We start from the raw sequence: 19,657 nt of genomic DNA, 5'->3' as shown, positions 1-19,657 counted from the left end.
GCCGGCTCAGAGCCTTTAATACGCTAATGTGTCACACTGTGACTTTGCAAGAACACTCCGGTGACCACAATTCCTCCAGACATACTTGGGGAAGCACTGCCAGGCTCCAGGGCTGGGCAACTGCACAGGTCCCAGCTCCCAGGTCCCTACTGATCAAACTGCTCCCCAGACGGTTCCAGCTGTCACTCTCAGAGATCCCTCCCAGGGCTGGGTGAATTGGGGTGTAGGAGAGGAAGATTCAGGATCCCAAAGGGGTCTGAGAATGGGGGATGGGGAGGAGACTGAGGGGGTGGGCGGGTAGGTGGGGAGGTGTCTGGCTTCTTGGCTCTGCGATTAGGGCAATTTGTTTCTCCAGGGGGTCATTTGTGGTAGGAAACGCAGCCTAGAAATTAAACTAACTATATCTGGTCCCCAGAGCAGGCAGGGGAGACAGCAATAGCACCTGACCGCAGTGGGAGCTTCTATTCTGGTTGGGATGACATGGCCTTGACTCAAATATTTTGGAGATTGGGAGGGAAGTGGTTTGAGCTTCCAAACCCGGGCTGGGTGAAACGGCAGAGACGCAGGTGTGACGTTGGGGGGAGGCGTCCTGTTCCCTCGCATCATGCCTCACCGTGTCATCACCCCCCCAAACTCGAAACACTAGGCCCCCATCGCTCAGCTCTGCTCTGCTGCTGTTCCTGCCTCTGCCGTCCCGAGACCCACAAAGCCCCACCAGCTCTGGCTTCCTGTGTGCCCAATGAACACTCTCTCTTCTCCCCCCAGGTAGCTCTTAGGAGACAAGAGGGGTTAAAATCCAACTTGAATTAAAGTTGTTATGACTGATAGACCAATGTAATTGCAATTTGAAAAGACTCCGTTAAATTTCTTAGCTGAAAGGTCCTTAGCAATCGCTTCCAGTGGTTTTTGAAAGATTTTATTGAAGGCCAAACACATCTTAAGCACGATCTCGACCTGCAAAGCAGAGAAATGCAGTCCTCCCTTGGCTCCCTGCCCTTTCAGCCTGACTTTTACATTCCTAAAGGGGCTTTTGGAACAAGGGTTGTAAACCACTGATTATACCCTTCATTCTAAAAGCAAACTGGGGCCCAGATAAAGTGAGTTATTCCAGGTTATACGGCCAGATAGTGCAAAGCTGATCCTTGTCCCCAGGTCTCCTGACCGATGACCTACTGCTCCTGTCCCTGACCCATGACACCCGGGCACTTCCTCTCTCACACCTCATCCCTGCAGCTGGCTCCGCCAAGCACAGCCGCCACCAGCCTCGTAACATAAAGAATGTTCACCATGCCCCACACTTCATGCTGGAAGTCACCTCTTTCCTACTGCTGTTAATTTTTATGACCCAGTTGCTGCTGAGAGCAAATGCAAAAGAAAGGCAGAGACACAGGGCAGATTTTGCTCATTGCATGTTTTCATTTTTAATTAAATAAGTCAAGTAAGCCATCAGGCGATGGGTTCACATTCTATTCCGCAAAGCAGACCCTGACCGCCGGCAGAGGCCAGCTCCCTGAAGGGCAGCCCTAGCGTTTCCAGGAGACGGCAGATTGTCTGTGGCCACGGCAAGGACATCTGGGATGGCGACGGCAAGTGGGGCTGGGAGCAACCTGTTGGGGAGCCAGAGGCTGAGCAGAATGAGCTACACACGACACATACACACATGTGGACACACGTGTATATACCCTGGCCAAGCATGGCATGAAGGGGATGTCTTGTAGCATGTGGCCATGAAACACGGTACAGGGCCGAGGTCTTGTCAAAAACACAGCATGTGCAGGACCCAGGAGGGAGCAGGGATCCAGGCCAAGTTGGATGAGAATATACAGATGAGATGGAGACTTCAGGGGGGCCCAGCTCAAGCCCAGTGTTGGAGGAAGCAGCCTACAGGGGCGTTCTATTCCTCAAATAAAGTGCCTGGTCTACAACATGAGCTAGGGCCGTGAAGATGGAGCCATGTCTGCATCCGTGGGAATACGTAACAGATTTGTCCCCCAGGGGATGCCAAAGGACACAAGACCAAAAGGATCTTGAAGCTCTTAAATCTGAAGTTGCCAATTCTGCTTTGTGCTTTTGAGGTAAAGAGGAGCTTCCACTACTTCCGAATCTGCGAGCAGTTGAGGGGTGACGAGGCTGCGCTCAGGAACCCCTCAGTGCAGCTGCCCGTCACACCAGCCTCTGGCAGGAGCCCCCAGGCTGAGGGTGCTGGCAGATGTGGAGTAAACTCGTCACGAAACATTTCTTTTCTCTCATTTCGTTATTAATTTTCAAGTGTGTGTGTCACATGGAGGGACAAGGGCTAGAATTTGGTTATGTTCCTCAGCCTTTGGAGAGTAACTTGAACTTGGGCGCGCTACAGAGCTGCACAGCCGGGCTCCTCTTCCCCTTTCCTGCGGACTTGGGAATCGTGCTCTCCACTGACTACTCCCAAGGACACCCCAGGGTCCTCACCCACTCCGCGGTTTATGAGCAGGCAGCGGGGCCCTGGCCCTCCTGTATTAGACACTGCCCTGTCTCACCAAGGCCTGGGACGTTCTGAACCACGTACCCAGGCTGCGCTAAAGAGCTCATCGGCAAGAAGGAGAATGAGTACTCTCCTTGCTGAATGGGCCTCTTGTGCTGGGGAAGCTGGTGGCCTGCGAAGGGGCGGCCTCGCTGCTCCCACTGTCTCCAGGTAGGTGGGCTCTGTGGACAGGAAGGCTCTTGGTGGGGCCAGCTGGAACACAGCAGCAACCGGGGCTGGCCGCTGCCCCTATCTGGACCACCTGCTCCATCCACACGGAAAACCCCAAACGCACGACTCCAACCACGTCCACAGAGAGTCAAGCCAGTAGGTACCCCCACAGTGTCCTTCCCCAAACCCCAAGGGCTCCCAAAGCATCACTGAGCCCCAGGGGGCTCCGTTTCAAGGCAATACCCACCCATTTAAGTCGTACCCTGTCTCAGACACCTGGGCAAAGGTAACACAGCAGAAAGGGCCCAGGGTTGCATCTTCAAATCCACAAGAGAGAAACCAAGGATTCTCCTGGAACAATGTCCTGGGGCCGCCATGACGCTGGTTCACTCCCCTCTTGTATTTCGAATTCTCTTTGGGTGTCCTTGTGTGTATGGTGTGTGTGAATGGTTTCTATTCTTTTGTCTTTCTTGATTTGGGTACCACTTTGAGTCCCTGCAAATAATAAGGTATTTTCTGTCTCTTTTCACAAAATAAATAAATTAAGTCAACTTGCAACGTGCACATTGTCAACGTCCTGAGAAGTCCGAAAGGTCCATTCTCAGTACCGTCCTCACAGAGCTGAGACATGCATGGCCTTGGCCCCAGAGGCACAGGAAGGGAGGATGAAGTTGGCTGTCCCCACACCAAGAGGGGGCCCGTAGGAAGAGCCCCGGATGGAGGTGGCTGGCCCCCAGCCCCAGTGGGGAACCGAGGAGGGAGCAGGGTGGAGACTGGGGAAGAATGGGCAGCACTTCTGGGCCTGCCAGAAACATCCTGGCCCCACTCTGCCCCACGGTCAAGTTTTCAGAACTGGTGTCTCTTTGGAACTCCAAATTAGAACCATCTCCCTACACAACTTATTCTTGGACTGTAAAACCAAGAGTGGAGACCTCCTTGAATGACTGAAGTCCCTGGAAATAGAGACCCCACAGCTCAAATACACTGATTCTACCAAATCCCACAAGATGGCTCCTGTCCTCAAACAGTGGCTTCGTGCTAGGACACACTCTTCCCTTCCCCAAAGCAACACCAGCTGGACTCAGATCCTGTAATTCCCTGGTATCCGTATTACTCAACCCAAAACTCAGCCCTGCGGGTTTGACAATGGGTTGTATCTGACAGAGAGGTTGTCCAGGAAATCAGAAACAGTGGAGTAGCCCATGGTGAAGCTCCCTGCAAGCTCCAAGGCGGTACTGAGTTCTGCTTCCTGCGTGGGGTAAGAGTGTGGAAGGGCTTCCACTTTGGAGATACTCCAAAGTCGTAAGACCCCTGTCCCCTCAGGAAACCTGTCGGGGATTTTCCAATCTATCCTCTTCTCAGGGAGGGGGTAAGGGTCACTATTTGTATTCCTTCTGGACACTAAGCAAGAACACTGGTAGTTTCTGAGATTCATTCCACATGGGGTTCCAACAGAAAAGCCCGTGGGACACTGTGGGCTGCCACGTGGCCACCTAGGCTCCATCCTTCTTGGGGACGTCTCCTTTTCCCACCCTTTCCCTCTGCCAGGAGCCAAGTGCTCCCTGCTGGCTTTCCCAGGCCCCCTCTGGCCCTAAAGCCCAGACTGCTTCAGGGTCACAGTCCTGCAGAAACAAAACCAAAAACATAGCCACAAAATGAGACACTAAGCCATAAATAACCTAAAATCCCCAAATAAAACACCCAGCCCATACTGAGTTGAGCAATACTCTTCCCAGAGCCCTAAAGGAGGAATTCCAGATATCGCTGTAACCATGGTGACCAACTGGCTGACCTCTGTCCACGAGGGAGAAGGCAGGCTTCTCAGGGGAGGGGCGCATCCTGATGTGACTTCTCCCCCAAGAGCACTCTGTACTTTCTTCTTGGCCCTACCCCAGCTGACGCCTGGCGGGAAATGGCAGGACCGTGAGCTGCCTTTTGTCTCCAGGGACCACAGCTGCTTCTGCCAGTCAGGCCCCAGGCAACCTTCAAATATGGACATGTTCTCAGGGAGCCAGCTGAGCTGGACGGGCCTTTGGCCACACCACTTCAAAACATCCTGCCTGCCAGCCGTGAGGACGTGGAGGGTGGGTCAGAGGAGGTAGCCACTAGAATCCAAGGTGGGCAGGGCTTTGGACTCTGTAGTTCTGAATCCATTCAGTCCCAAACTTGGGCAGGGTACCGTGTCATTGCCTCCACCGTGTTTCCTCCCTCTGCCTCTCTAAATAGTCCTAAAAATGCAATTAAAGACTTCTCTTCAGATCTGATACAGATAAACCCTGTGGGCATAAAGCAACAGGAAAGGGTGTCTGTATGTGTGTGCTTGTGTGCTTTTACGGTGCATTTCTGTGTGTGTGGTCTGCTCATAATGGATATCTTTATATTCATGTGTGTGTTTTGCTGCTCTACACAGGGCTGACATCCATCAGTAACCAGAACAGCTATCCCATTTATGAAGACATCGAATCATTCTGTACTGGCAGGTAAACAGCCACTGTCACTTTATGAGCCTCAAATGCCACCCCTGATACCCTGGGCTGTCCCAGCATCTCCCCAAGGGCCCACCCAGACAGCCTTCCCCCACTATCCAGAAAAGAAAGGTTTGCAATGGTCAAGGGGTGGCCGACTGGGACTGGCCAGTGCCTATGCCCCTTCCGGTTGTTAAATATTTGGACCCTGGCCCACAGGGTCTCCAGGCATTGATGCATGTTTCATGTATGTGTGTGTGTGTGTGTGTGTGTGTTGTGTGTGTGTGTGTGTGTGTGTGTGTGTGTGTGTGTGTGTGTGTGTGTGTGTCAGAGAAAGAGAGAGAGAGAGAGGCTTGTCAATAGGCCCCGGCCTGTCCGGGCCTGCCCAGGAGGCTGTAGCTCCTCAGGTCTGGGTGTGACGTCCCACAAAGGGACCAGGCACCGTCCTGTTCTCAGAGAGAAACCCAGGGCCTGTGGCCGTGGCGGGGCGCTAGCTGGCTGGGGGCCTACTGCTACAGCGAGGGGCTGCCCGCTCACAGGGCAGCGTCCCACCCGCCCTCGGCGAGGGCTGCATTTCACCGCTGGCCTGGGTGTGAGGAAGGCAGGGCGGGCCTTTTACCAGGAGGGGTACACAGGGCTCCAGGCCCCCTACGTGACCCAGAAGGTGCCCCGTTCCTCCAGCAGGCTGACGGAGCGGTTGGTGAGGGAGGCGGCATCCCGTGCCAGTTTGTAGCCGAAGAGGTGCATGGCGGGGCCGCAGGCGGCCTGCACCACCTCGGCCAGCTTGAAGGGCATGCTGAAGCGCCACTTCTCGAACTGCTCCGAGGAGTTCTTCTGGGTGGAGTAGATGCCGCTGCTGTCGCGGGCCGCCTGGGTGTTCTTCTGGATCCAGTCCTCCACCTGCGGGGTCAGGGGGATGCCTGCGAAGCGGTACATCTCTCGGGCCTTCTGCAGGGGACTGCGCGCCACGTCCTCGTAGCGCACCAGCATGTAGCGGCCCTGGAGCCAGGCGGGCTGCCGCAGGCCCAGCTCCGCCGACAGGCGGATGCTCTCGCAGTTGCCCCGCAGCCGCTGCACCTCCTCCTCTCTCAGCCGGTCCTCTCCCTCGGCGAGCCACTTCTTCCAGGTCTCGTACTTGCCGGCGAAGGCCACCATGCGGGACGCCAGCACGGCCCGGGGGTCGCGCACCAGCTGGATGACGCGCAAGTCCAGCCGGGGGTCCTCGGCCAGCGGCTGCAGGAACTCCAGCTGCCGGATGCGCACGGCCTTGAGTGCCATGTGCTCCTTGCGGCGGCAGGCCTCGGCGGCCAGCGTCACGTTGAGGGGGCCGCAGCGGCGGTTCTTGCAGTGGTACTTCTCAAAGACCTTCTTGACGAAGGGCGTGCAGACCGGGTCCTCGCAGAGGGAGCGGCTGGAGCCCCGGCGGAACATGAACTGGGTCAGGTGGTCCTCCGGCAGCGGGGTGATGAAGTGCTCCAGGACGTACAGGTCGCACAGGAAGAGCTGCTTGAGCACGTCGCGGTACACCAGCGCCGAGCCCGCGGCGTTGGCGCCTCCCGGCTCGAAGGACACCGTGCGCTCGATGTGCCACAGCGGCTCGAAGAGGTAGAAGATGTTGCCCTGCTGGTTGAAGAACTCGCCCACGAACGAGGAGCCCGTGCGGGTCGTGGCCATGAGGAGCACGTGGCGCCGGGGCGGGCCAGGTCGGCGCGGCTCCGCCTCCTCCTCCTCCTCCCCCAAGGCCTCCCCCGCGGGCTCCACACCCAGCTGCAGGCTGAGGTTGCGGAGACGGCTCTGCAGCTGGGAAAAGGCTGAATCGAGCTCGCTCAGGGACAAGAGGGACGCGTTCTCAGCCAAGACCAGGGCTGGATCGGTGCTGTTGGCATCTGCCAGGGTTTGGGGGATCTGCTTCAGCTTGTCCGAGACCCTGTGAGGACAAAGGAAGACCATGGTCGGTGGCTGATTGAGGACCCCATCTCCTGTGCAACTCTCCGGAGTCTTCCAAGCCAACCACCCAAAGCTGTCTTAGTTGGGTTTCCCCAAAAGCAGATTCTGAGACCAGGAGCTGAGTGTAAGTAGCTTATCTGGGACATGATCACAGGAAAAACTGGGTAGGGGAGTGAGGCAGGGGAGGAAGAGAAGTCCAGGGGGATGTGCTGCCATAGAGCAGGCTACCCCTGGGGCACATGAAGCTCAATCTGACGGAAAACTCTGGGAGACATTTACTCCCTGGTACTCCTGGCCTGCCAGCATGCAGGGGCAGAGAAAGATCTCAGGTGTAGAGTTGTAGGGGCTTACAGTAGGACACAGTAGGCATGAACTAGAACAGCTCATGCCAAGTGACCCAGGTGGGGTGTTGACAGTGTCTGCTACACAACTGGATCTTGGCTGATGCTTCGCCTGACCTACCCATCCTGGCCAATGCTTTCTTGCAGGGCTTGTGCCTGGGAGGAGAACAGGTCTAAGAAACCTTTCTATACCTAACCAGCCCACTGCACACAGTGGCACACTGCCCACCCAAGGGGGGTGGGGGCATTCACAGCGTAGCGTGTTTGAGGGACACTTCCCTGGAGTTGAGCAATACACAACCTGGGAGGCTGCACCGGTGTATCCTGCCTGTTCATGGGCTCATCTCACACATGACGTCAAGGCTTGTATAGAGGATGTGCTGCTGACACAAGGCATCATTCTAGGCCAGGAAGTAAATTAATAGTAGTAACCACAGCCAGCAAATAATGGCATTGGGCTAAATGCTTTTATGTCTTCTCATTTAATCTTTATAACAAGGCAGGTCCCACCATTAACTACATTTTACAGAAGAGGAATTGAAAACTCAGAAATGTGAAGTATTGGTATTATCAGTAAGTGTTTTTTTAAGCTTTTCCTTTCTCTTACACCTGCCATCCCTCCCAAACTGGGCATTCAGTTCATCTTTGAACTGGTCATTCCCTTAGTTGCTAATTTAGTAAGTGCTTTTCTTCTAGAACCCCTTATTTATTTATTTATAGACAGGGCTTGAGGGCAGTGGTACCATCAGAGGCTCATTGCAACTTTCAAACTCCTGGGCTCAAGCGATCCTCCTGCCTCAGCCTCCCAAGTAGCTGGGACTAGAGATTCACACCATCACGCTTGGCTATTTTAAAAAAAAAATTTTTTTTTTTTTTTTAAGAGACGGAGGGGGTCTACTATGTTGCCCAGGCTGGTTTCGTACTCCTGGGCTCAAGCAATCCTCCTGCCTCAGCCTCCCAAAATGCTGAGATTACAGGTGTGAGCCACTGTGCCTGGCTAGAACCCCTTCTTAATGAGCAGTATGCCTCCTGGTGTTATGAAATCTTTCTCATAATGCATTGGAAATTTTTTTTATAGATTAGTAAAAATGCTTTCTTGTTTTCATGTTACTTTATTCATACCTAATAAGTGCTTTCCTTAGTTTTCTAGTAACTAGGTATAAAAATCATGTGTTGCTTTACAGTTTTAAAAATACTTTAGATATTCTTAAATGATGAGCCTTCTTAATGTCACTGTCTTGCCAGATTACTTGTCACTTGACTAAGACTGACCATCTTTACCTCACGCACATGGATAGACACTTCCTGTTGTTGCTTTGCCTAATAATGTTCCTTTGGGTCCGTGAGGTTCTGTAAACTGTGCTAGCACTAATGATGTTCTGTCCAACTTTTTTTTTTTTTGGAGACAGAGTCTTGCTCTGTTGCCTGGGCGAGAGTGCAAGTGGCATGATCACAGCTCACTACAGCCTCCAACTCCTGGGCTCAAGTGATTCTCCTGCCTCCACCTCTTGAGTAGCTGGGACTACAGGTGTGCACCACCACACCTGGCTTATTTTTCCATTTTTTGTAGAGATGGGGTCTTGCTCTTGCTCAGGCTGGTCTTGAACTCCTGAGCTCAAGCAATCCTCCCACCTTGGCCTCCCAGAGTGCTGGGATTACAGGTGTGAGCCACTGCGCCCAGCCAGATGTTCTGGACAACTTAACTCACTGGGAAGAATACAGTGTTGGACCTTTCAATGAATAGAACAAAATTTTTTAAATTGACAGTTGCAGAATTGTGGTGTTTTAGAAAGAAAGGAGGGAGGGAAGAAGGAAAGAAGGAAGGAAGGAAGGAAGGAAGGGAGGGAGGGAGGGAGGGAGGAAGGAAGGAAGGAAACGTGATGTGTCTTGCCTAAGCTGTCACCGGGGGAAAGGGCCAAGGTGGAGGATTCCAACCCAGGCTGCCTGAGTCCAGAGCCCGAGTCTCACCCTGTGCAGTCGCGAGGACGTGTGCATGACCCACTGCCTGGGACACAGGAGGGGCCTGGTGATGACTGGTTGAAGAAATGCATTTGCAGGTCCACAGAGAGCCCTGCAGTCACCTCTCTGCCCCCACCCAGCCCACCTTATAAGGAAGACTTGTACTTGTGTCCCTCACCTTGATATGATTTTATTTTCCTTTTCAATGAAGACAAAAACTATCACCACAAAAGCCAAGAAAAGGGCATATTTTCCCCTCATCCTCAGGCTGTGCACAAAGTCCCGGCAGTCCTGGGGCAAAGAGAGTCCTTTCTCCATGGGAAAAGGTGGGGCTGTGGGGACTCCTCGGGCCGGCCGCGGACACTCAGCTCAGGGGCATCACTCAGGACCTGGCTTGTCGTCTTCAGGTGGGGGACACCCTCGTCCTGTGGAGAGACAGGTGGTCAGGACACCCTTGTCTATAGACGAGGAACCTAGAGGATGCTTCTCCACCAGACTTTTGAGGACCCCCACCCTGCTTAGCAGCCAGGACCCCAGACCCATTCTCCAGACAGACTATGCCCCCAAAAGACCTGAGGTCTCTTGAGAAGGTCATTTAAAATGCTAACGAACTCTCCAATTCACCCATCCCACCTCCATCAATTTCTCCTTTGACCTCAAAGGGCAAAGGCACACATATGGAAAAGAATATTCCTTGCAGCATAAATATTTACAATAGCAAAAGATTGTAGACACCTAAATAAAAAATGGTGTCGCATCCATGCGATGGATTATTATGTGTCCACAAAGACTAATCAGGTGGCTCTATAAATGCTAATGTGAATAATCCACAAAATACATATGTAAAAAAAAAAATCAAGGTGCAGACACAGTGTTTTTATGTAGAGCAGGGTTTCTCAACCTTAGCCCTGTTGACATTTTGGACCAGATAATTCTTTGTTGTGGGGGCTTGTCCTGTGCGTTACAGAATGTTTAAGGGCATCCTTGGCCTCTATCCACTAGATGCCAGCAGCACCCCCCTGCTCATTTGTGACAATCATAAACATCTCCAGATATTGTCAAATGTCCCCTGGGGGTGGGGAGGTGGGGGGCGCAGAATTATCCTAGGTTGAGAACCTCTGATGTAGTATGATCCCATTTGGAAAAGTAGTGGGAAAAATATAGATGCTGGATACAAACGGGCTGTGACTACGGGGACACACAGGCGTGGTAACCATGGCTGCCTATGGGAAGGGGGAAGGGTGGGTGGAGTGAGAAGGGTGGGTGAGCCTTCTGTCTACTGGGTAACATTGTGTATTGTTAGACATTTTACCACGTGTATATATAAATTTTTAAAAGTTAACTAAAGAGAAAAAAAACACCATAGCACATACATTCTACCAAAATCCTTAACATGGCTGTAGTCTTCAGGTCTCTGATTTCTGGGCAAGCTAGGTTAGGGCTCCCTACGGCTCCCCCACTGTGCAAAGACTTCCATTAGTACCTGATGCTTTGTCCTAAAGTGACAACTGTTCAATGCTGAATATCCCTTCGCAGGGGAGGGCAAGTGTGTCTGGGCCTCTCATTATTCCTTGTCCTGGGCTAGGATAGAGATACCCAAACACAGTTGCTGAATGGCAGATGGATAAAGCAATAAATGACCCTCAACTAAAGCCATATGTATTTTTTAAAGCCGGAGCATATACAGCATTGCCCCATGGAGCCTGGTCACCATTTCCTTCATTCCCCCTCATCACCATCAGCAGCATCACACACGCCCTGTCCCGCGCCAGCGCCCCAGATGCCTGCACAGGCCCCTCTTCTGAAAGTCCATCCCCCTTCTCCACCGGGACACTCATGCATGGGGACCAGCTGCTCCAATTTGGAGTTTGGGAACATCTTACTGTGACCTGGAACAGGGCACCCGGCTCTTACTTGCCATTATTGCTTGTCGCTCGTTTTGGAAAAGATGGATTTTTCCCAAGAGAAGTGGCTGATGTTGACACAGGGGAGCGGGAGGGCACAAAGGAGGGTCCCAGGGCTGTACTTTCATCATGCAATGAAGTGGCTTAGGGAATAGCCAGAAAAATCTGTCCTTTGGGGAAAGCAGTGAGGTGGGGGTTCCAAATGTGGGTAAGCAGATGGGCACTCTGGCAGCGGGAGTGGAGGTACCCCGCTGTGCTGGGGCGGAGGGTGCTGGGGGTACTTCCTGAGTATGGGTGGGTAGAAAGGGGCCCAGGAGGGACAGCCACAGGCCAGCTCCAGGGCAGCTGGAATAGACCTACCTCTTCCTAATTCTCCTGGGCCTTTTCTCACAAACTCATTAAATTAGTATTTCCTGAGCCCCTGCTATGTGCTGGTCTCTGGTCTAGGCATTGGGAATACAGCAGTGAACAAGCAGACGTGGCCTGTGCCCCCATGGGGCTTATACTTTGGTTGGGAGGGCCAAATGGAACGATATGGGTGGCTGGAGCTTATTGAGTGCTTACTTCTCTGGGCCAGGCGCCGTGCTAAGCACTTGCATTGCTCATCAAATTCTCCACAAAGCCCTGTTAGGTAGCAGCTAGCCCATTTTACAGATCAGGAAACTGAGGATGAGAGAGATTAAGTAATCTCTTACTTAAGGTTACCCAAGGTTGCTCCAGCAGCAGCCCCTGACCGCCCCTCCCAGGTCCAAGTCACTTGAATTTCTTGGTGTACCCCAGGCACCCCCATGATAGCACTTTGGTGGGGCTTTCCAGTTGAGTGTTTGTGCTCCCCTCCTAGACGGCAAGCTCCCTGAAGTTGGGACTAGCATCTAGATGGCACCTGGCACATACCAGCTGTCTAACAAATCAGTGGTGAGCAAGTCTGTGGAGGCTGGTGCCTGGCATGGTGCCTGGTGGGCTGTTGGCATGAGTGTGTAGGATGACCAGTGGGGCCACATTCCCCGTGCATGCTGTTTAGCCCGTCATGGGTGTGAAGCCACCTGTCCCATTGAGTGGGTGAGACCTAACACTGAGTCTTCAGAGCACAAGGTGTTGAAATCCTGACTTTCTGCCCTCTTGGCTCTGAGCTGCAAGTTGCCTGGGTCTGATGATGTGAGGGAAGCAAAAGGAGCTTGGGTCAGAAGTGCTGGGTTCTAGTCCTTCCTATGCCTCTGCCATGCTGTGCAACCTTGTGTAAGTGACTTAACCTCTCTGGGCCTCAGTTTGTTCCCCTGCTCTCTCCCTTCTGGGTCTAGCACCTGGGTAAGATTTAGAAGTTGGGTTGCCTTCATGACTCACTCCTGAACCTCTTCCTACCCTCCCTTCCAGGGTCTATTTCTATTGTTGAGTTGCCGTCCCAGCTTCCTCAGCCCCAGAACAAGACAGGGTTCTGAAGATCCTTCCTGACATTGCTGCAAAAGGAAGAAGCAAGGATTTCAAGCAACTCTGATATGAAACACAAGGGCAGGCTCTTGGTTCCTTTGCCCTGCCCCAGGCAGGCTGCCCCCCTGGCTTTGGAAGCCTAGTAGGGCAGCGGGTGAGGGAGATTTAGAGGTTCAGACATGGGGAGGGGGGTGTGTAGTGGGGATGAAAGAGGTCTCCAGGGCTAGGAGGTGGAAGAGGGTCATAGTGCCAGAAGTCACAAGGTCATGAAGGAGGGGACAGGGCCCAGATGGGGGTCACTCAGCAAGGGCCCAGGCAGAACCCGCCCTGCAGGAGGCTCTCTGTAAGAAGTGGGCCTGTGACATCCATGACGCTGAATGAACCTTAGTGCCACCTCCTTCCCAAGCTGTACAACACAAGGGCTAGTTCTGCCTCCCTTGCTTGGCTCATGAGAAGAACTGAAAAAATCTCTTCCTCCTCCTTGAGGCGTGGCGGATACCCCTCCTGGCCTCGAGTACTCGATACTTTTCATCCCTTCAACGCCCCAGCAACTATGTGACAGTCCAGGAAAAGGTGGCGTTCCCCTGCCTGTGTCCATTCGGAGGCCACATTTGCGGGCCACCAGGGCCAATGGTGAAGAATGCCAAGGGCAAGTGCCAGCCCAGCTCTGCCTGGGTGCCGTGGGCGGGGGACAGCTCCCTTGGCCCCGTTGTGCCCCGTGCTCCGCCCGCACGTCGAGAGCAGACACCAGAGGCAGGAAGAGGAGCACAGCGCTGCACAGCAGCAACCATCTGGTGAGTGCACGCTGTGTGCCAGGCCCGGGCAGATGCCGGGAGTCGCCCCAAGGGCTCAGTACCCGCGCAGCCCTCCACTGGGACTCGGACTCGCACACCACCTGTAACTACCATACGGTTCTCAAAAGCTCCGTCATTCCCTGTCTCACTTCCTCCCACCTCTCGGCCGGTTCCACCTGGCTTCTGCCCCCATCCCTCCCCGTCCTGAGAGTGTCACCAACTCCTGTAGCTCTAGCGTCGCTGCCGCGAGGCCGGTTTGGGTCTCCCCAGCTCCAAGCTGCGCTGCCCACACACTCCCTCCTGAGGCCCGCGGCCCGCTGGCTCCCCCACACCCCCCCTCCTCTTCCCTCCTGCCTCTCTGGCTTTCCCAGGCCCAGCCTCCTCTCTGGGAGCACACGTGGGCAGTCCTCCCACCGGGCGGGTGAGCACCTGCTCACAGCTGCGCCGTCACCCAGCTCCTCAGCCACATGGAAGCTCCCCGGAGGCACAGACAGTGCCGGTACTGCCGGAGTAGCTTCTGCTTAAAACACTCAACACTCTGCTCAGTAAGACACAAGCCCTCCAAGGGCCTTTGAGATCCAGACCCTGCTCACCGCACCCACCTCTTCCCGAGACCCCCGCCCCTGCCCTTCCTGCCATTCCCTGCCCAGGGCTTCTGCACAGCTGGTCCTTCTGTCTGGCAGGCTCTTCTTCCAGACCTCCTCTGGATGGCTTCTTCTAAGCAGCCAGGACTCAGCCCAAGTGTCCCCTCTTCTGGAGTCCCTCCCAGACCCCTGACCCAAAGGTGACCACCTCCCCTCCCCCATCTCCCTCGGCATTGCACTTTATTTCTTCCTGCAGAGATGGAAATGTGCCATCGACTGCCTCTTTCATCATCTCCATGAGGACAGCTTCACCTGTCTGCTCCACCTTTGCATTCCCAGAACTGTCCCTGGCACGGAGCAGGTGCTCCCTAAATACTTGTTGAATGAATGAATGAATGCCTTTCCCAATGCATTTAGCCCAGTGCAAGATGCTTAATCATTCTAAGTGGACAGACAATATGAAGAGGAAGAAAGAAAAAGCAGTTGCTCCACATATGAGGGAGCCACGTGTCCACGCTGCGAGCATGTGCTCCGAGCATGTTTCATGGGCCCTTCAAGGAACTCGTGCTAGGCATGTTGCTGGGGACGGGTGCCATGGGTGCGTGCCTGGGGCACACTTCAAACTAGGGGCTTCCTGTACTTCAGTCTCTTGAGTTCTTTCAGTGCCAGCCTCTCCCAGCTGTGTGCTAGTCAGGGGGAGGGCAGAAACAGCCTAAGGCATCCTCAGGCAAATGGTAGTGAGGGAACACGTGGAAAGAAGAGTGGGCTGTGAGCTGAGGCCGGGCAAGCCCCAGCAAGCTGGGCTTTGGCTTCCCTCCCCTGCTCTCCCTGGGGGTCTTTCTGCTCAGGCCTCCCTCGTGACTTGGCGAGGCGCCTCACTAGATAATGAGTTTTCTACTTGGATGGCCTCCAGCCAGGCCTTTCCACTGAGGCTCCAAATGGACCGCAGCCCATCTCTGCCTCCCCTTCGGGAAGGGGGGATGACCCAGCAAGCCGGCTATGATAAGGGACGGCCCTGCCAGACATTGCATCAGGCAGCAAAACTCCACTCCCCTTGCTTGGGGGGGCCGAGAGCACCGTGGGGATGGGGCCCTGGCTGTTGCGGGCCGGGCTCAAACGGCCTTTCCCACGGGCAGGAGGAGGAGCTGCACGAGGGCAGCAGCTGGACTTGGAGCAGCTCTGGGCAGAGATGGAAGCATGAAACCCACGCTGGGAGTGCTCCAGCCAACCCGTGGGGGCCGGGAGGCTGCCCCCGCCACCCTGCCAAACACCTGGGAGGGGGCTCCTCTGCGAGTGGCCTCCAAATCCCCAGAGAGTGAAGACAGGAGACAGGGAAGCCCCTGGGCCACTGGCACATGAGGACATGGAGAAAGAGCTCAGAGCATGACCTGCCTTCCTTGGTTTTAGATGAGAAGAGCTTGTCCATCCAGTGCCTGTCCAGGCTGGGTTTTATTTTACTTGGGGACATCCTGAGATGCTCAGGAAGACCAAGGAGCATAGTGTGTGACAGCAGAGGGAATGCCCAGAGGCTGCTGGATGACCCAGTGAGTGAAGGAAGAGGAGGGGAGAATGAGCCGTGCATGAAGGCGGACTCTGCTCTGTGCGGCAGAGCCATGGCCGCTCCCCAGCACCCGAGTGCCCCGGGCTCCAGCTTCCCCTCCCAGGGATGACCCATCCCTAACTTCCTTGTGTCCAACCTCGGCCAAGACAGAGAGAGCAGAAGCAGCCCAAGTGAAGGTGCGTGTCGCCTGAGCGTCCCTGGCCATTGCATGGCTGGGAGGGGTCGTGGGCCAGAGCCACGAGGTGGACCATGGGACTGCCACAGACTCTCAGTGACCCGGCCCTGGCCAGGACATGCCCTGCTGCCCCCTTACCCTTTTATGCCTGTGTGAGACATGGGGGAGCACACCCTTTCTTGCCCCCATTTCACACAGTCACTTCCAATAGCTGCAGGAAGTGCAGGGCCCCAGAGAAGAGCTTTAGGCCCCCTGTCAGCCTGTCACACTGAACCCAGGCCCTGGGCCACATAGGAGCGGACCCACCCCTCCCAGCTTCGCTGTACTCGCAGAACCCATGGTGGAGGCCGGGGCCCGGAATGGCCGTGGCCATGCAGCCGGGTGGCCTGCGGAGAAGTCTGCTGGCTCATTTGGGAACTGACCTGGATGTGGACCAAGGTTCACGGCCAAGGATGTGCACTAAGCCCTGGAAATCCAACACGTGAGAAGCTCCCTGAGCATCCTGCCGGGGTGGAGGGGGGCTGGGCCCCTGTGGCACACTGGCACAAGGAAAGCCAGTCGTGCAGGGACACAAATGCTGACGCAGAAATACGGAAAGGTAATATTAAGTGATGATTCTTCTCACTTTATACTCTTTTATGTTTCAATTTTTGATGACCATATACGTGTATCACTTTAATACCTTTTTAAAACCTAATCTAAAATTTCAAAGGTGGAATGTAAGATCATTTTGGAAGTGGTTTGAAAAATGCATGGGAAGAGGGCAGGACTGGAGGCCAGGAGCCCTGACAGTCCCTGCTGCAACGGTCCAGGAGAGAGGTGGCGCCTGGGCAAGGCGGTGGCAGAGAGCTGGAGAGGGAGGACAGACCCGTGCGACATTCAGGAAGTCAAACGATGCCCAACACGGATGCCTCTGGAGGATGTCACGCTCCGTGAGATAAGCCAGTCCCCAAAGTACAAATACTGTATGATTCCACGTACATGAGGTGCCGAGACTAGTGAAAATCAGAGACAGACATCAGAAGGGCATTTGCCGGGGGCTGCAGGCTGGGGACTTAATGTCTAATGGGTACGGAGTTTCAGTTTTGCAAGATGAAAGCAGCGCTGGAGAGGGGTAGCAGTGAGGATTGCACAAGAATGGGAATATATTTAATGCCAATGAACTTAACAGCGTATACTTAAAAATGGTTACAATGGTGAGTTTTATGCTATGTATATTTTTCCACACTAAAATAAACAAATAGATAAATAAACAAGCAGCGATGCCCATGGACAAGGGGAGGGAGGGGGAACAGAGGAATCTAGGAGGATGCCTGGCTCTCCACCGCAATTGCGGCACCTGGCACATGGCAGGGCTCGGTGCGTGTTTGTGAAGTGAATGAATGAACTTATGCACTATCTTAAAGACTTAGCTGTTGTTTTCTGTAGATTGGTCTTCCTCCCCCAGGAGCTAGCAAACTATTGGGCACATACAAGATGCTTAATTAATTCTCCACTGAAAAATAGAAGACTGGCATAAAGTTAATTTATTACCCAGAAAGATGCTTGTTATGATGCTGCACCCAAAAAGCAAGACATCCCAGTATCTACAGCTGTAGTCCATTTTATTTTTTTTAAGTGTGTGTGTGCGCACATGCGTGTATGTGCACACAAACACATATGGAGGGGAGGGAGGAGGAGAGAGGGAGACTCTCAAAGTTAGCAGTGATGTTCTCTATAGCTACGGTGCTTTGGGCTTCCTTGTTTTTACTTATTGCTTTTGAAGCCCTGTGACCTTGGGCAAGGAACTTAAACCTCTCTGAGCATGGTTTTCTCATCTGTGAAATGGGGACATATCTATAGCATCTATTGTATACTCGGGGTCATGGGAAGTTCAGTGAGATGATGCCGGTAAAATGCTTCACCCAAGCCTGAGATGCGGTAAGTGGGGCCAGGAAGGAACTGCTGGCCTTAGTTCTGCACATGCGGCAGATTCAGTGGCTCGCACACTGGTGGTAAGTGTTGGAATGGGGGGGGTGTCGGGTTGTCTCAGTCCCTCCGCCCCCCCAAAAAACACAAAGATGAAGGAAACAGTGATAATCTGACCTGACCACCAGCTAGAAATGTCCCTCCAGCAGAGCCACCACCTGGTCATTTACTGGACAGCATTTGAACCCTGGTGTCTGATCCTGCCTCTCACCTCATCTGGGGGTAAACTTGCCGACTTGCCCTGTCCCAGATGCTGCAGGGCCTGTGGCCCTGGGGCAGCAGGTCAGCTTGAGAGAGTCAGAGACACCATGGCCAGACCCCCAGGCATGCCCTCCCCTCAGCTGCCCTGCAGGCCAGAGCTGCTCACACATTCCCTGTGGCCCCTTGTGGCCAGGAAGGGCTGAGTAGGCCACAGGAATGACAGGAGCCACGGGGTTGCGGGGGAAGACAACAGACTCTTGCATGGCAGCCTTCTCCAGCCCACGCTGCCTGCTGTGTGAAGGGCGTGCGCTCTGGGTCCTAGGCTCAAGGCCCAAACACGGTAGGTCTCAGAGCTATAGGGCTGAGAACGAGCTGAATGCCAATGAACTTTGTCCCCAGGACATAATCCTGTTGTCAGCAGTGGCTCAGGTCAGCAGCCTGACACGAAGCAGCTTGGCTTTCCAATTTTAGTTGTACTTCCCTTCCACTGTGCAAGTCTTTCTGAGACGTTCAAGAGAAATATGACCTGTACATCACTCCACCAATCATGAGAAAACATGGCTGTTATCTTAAAACTGTAGAATGCCAGGACTGGAAAGAGCTTGGAAATTCTCTTCTCCACTCTTCCTCACTTTTCATTTACAGAAACTCAGGCTCAGAGAAGTGAAGTGCTTGACCAAGGTATGAACTGGTGGTGACAAAACCTGTCTCCTGTCTCCCAGGTTGGTGATGCCGCTGCCCAACTTGATCAGCTTGACTCTCATAGCTCAGCCCACTCTGGGATCTTCAGCACTGAGATGGCAAACACATGGCACTCATTCCACCATGCAGCATCCTGTGCCTGGGGCAGACATCGCTAATCAATCATCATCCTTTTTTTTCACCTGGGACTGGATATAGCCTCACAAGCCTTCTCAACACAGGGCCAATCCATTCGAGTGGGCATGTGAGATAAAACCTAGTGGCCTTCGCCACTTTAGAAGATCCTCACCAGCTACCAAACAAAATTCGTCACGGTCCCTTAGTTTGGCATTCTGCCATGTGACATCACCCTACAGTGCCTACCCAAATTCCAACTCTCCTCTGACTTACATAAACCCTCCATTCGAGCACATACACCATGTACACCTAGCCTTCAAACCTTTAAGCTATAAAGCTCTTCACTGCATAAACCACCACAGGTCACATTAACTGTGAGGTTATTAAGAATATAAAGCATCAAAGTTTGCAAAAAGATTTTTGCTTTTTGAAAAGAACTGCAATGGGTGCAAGGTTCTCCTTATGATGAATTCCACCCTTGTCCTTTGCTTGTCTTGTGTTTTCACGAACGAGGGAGGAGGTGGAGTTACAGCGAGCCTAGGAAATTGCCCGGAACTGCTGCGACCCATTCCATGCCATAGCCTGCAAAAATCTGGACCTGGATAATTTACGTTATTACTCACATGCCTTTATATGTTTTTATGAATACAGGCAGACCTCATTTTGTTGTGCTTCACTCTATTGTGCTTTGCGGTATTGCATTTTTTACAAATTGAAGGTTTGCAGTGACTCTGTGTTGGGTACGTCTATCGGCACCATTTCACCAACAGCATGGGATCACTTTGTGTCTCTGTGTCACACTTCGGTGATTCTCACAATATTTCAAACTTTTTATTTTTATAT

At 53.4% G+C, this 19,657-nt stretch overlaps 1 protein-coding gene across 1 annotated transcript in view; it reads right to left on the bottom strand.

Moving 5' to 3' along the window:
* Positions 1–5,508: 5,508 nt before the first annotated feature.
* The window catches only part of CHST3 (carbohydrate (chondroitin 6) sulfotransferase 3), a 46,121-nt gene continuing 31,972 nt past the window's right edge, over positions 5,509–19,657 (bottom strand). Inside the window, exons 2-3 of the mRNA XM_012663244.1 lie at positions 9,562–9,808; positions 5,509–7,063 (exon numbers count right to left, since the gene is read on the bottom strand). Coding sequence (XP_012518698.1) covers positions 5,785–7,063; positions 9,562–9,701 — 1,419 coding nt within the window. The 5' untranslated portion in view covers positions 9,702–9,808 and the 3' untranslated portion in view covers positions 5,509–5,784. The remainder of the gene's footprint in view (positions 7,064–9,561; positions 9,809–19,657) is intronic.

The sequence above is a fragment of the Propithecus coquereli genome, unplaced genomic scaffold (genome assembly GCF_000956105.1).
Source record: "Propithecus coquereli isolate 6110/MARCELLA unplaced genomic scaffold, Pcoq_1.0 Scaffold80, whole genome shotgun sequence".
Taxonomy (NCBI): domain Eukaryota; kingdom Metazoa; phylum Chordata; class Mammalia; order Primates; family Indriidae; genus Propithecus; species Propithecus coquereli.
The sequence above is the reverse complement of the archived record's forward strand: the minus strand, read 5'-3'. Positions and strand labels throughout refer to the sequence as shown.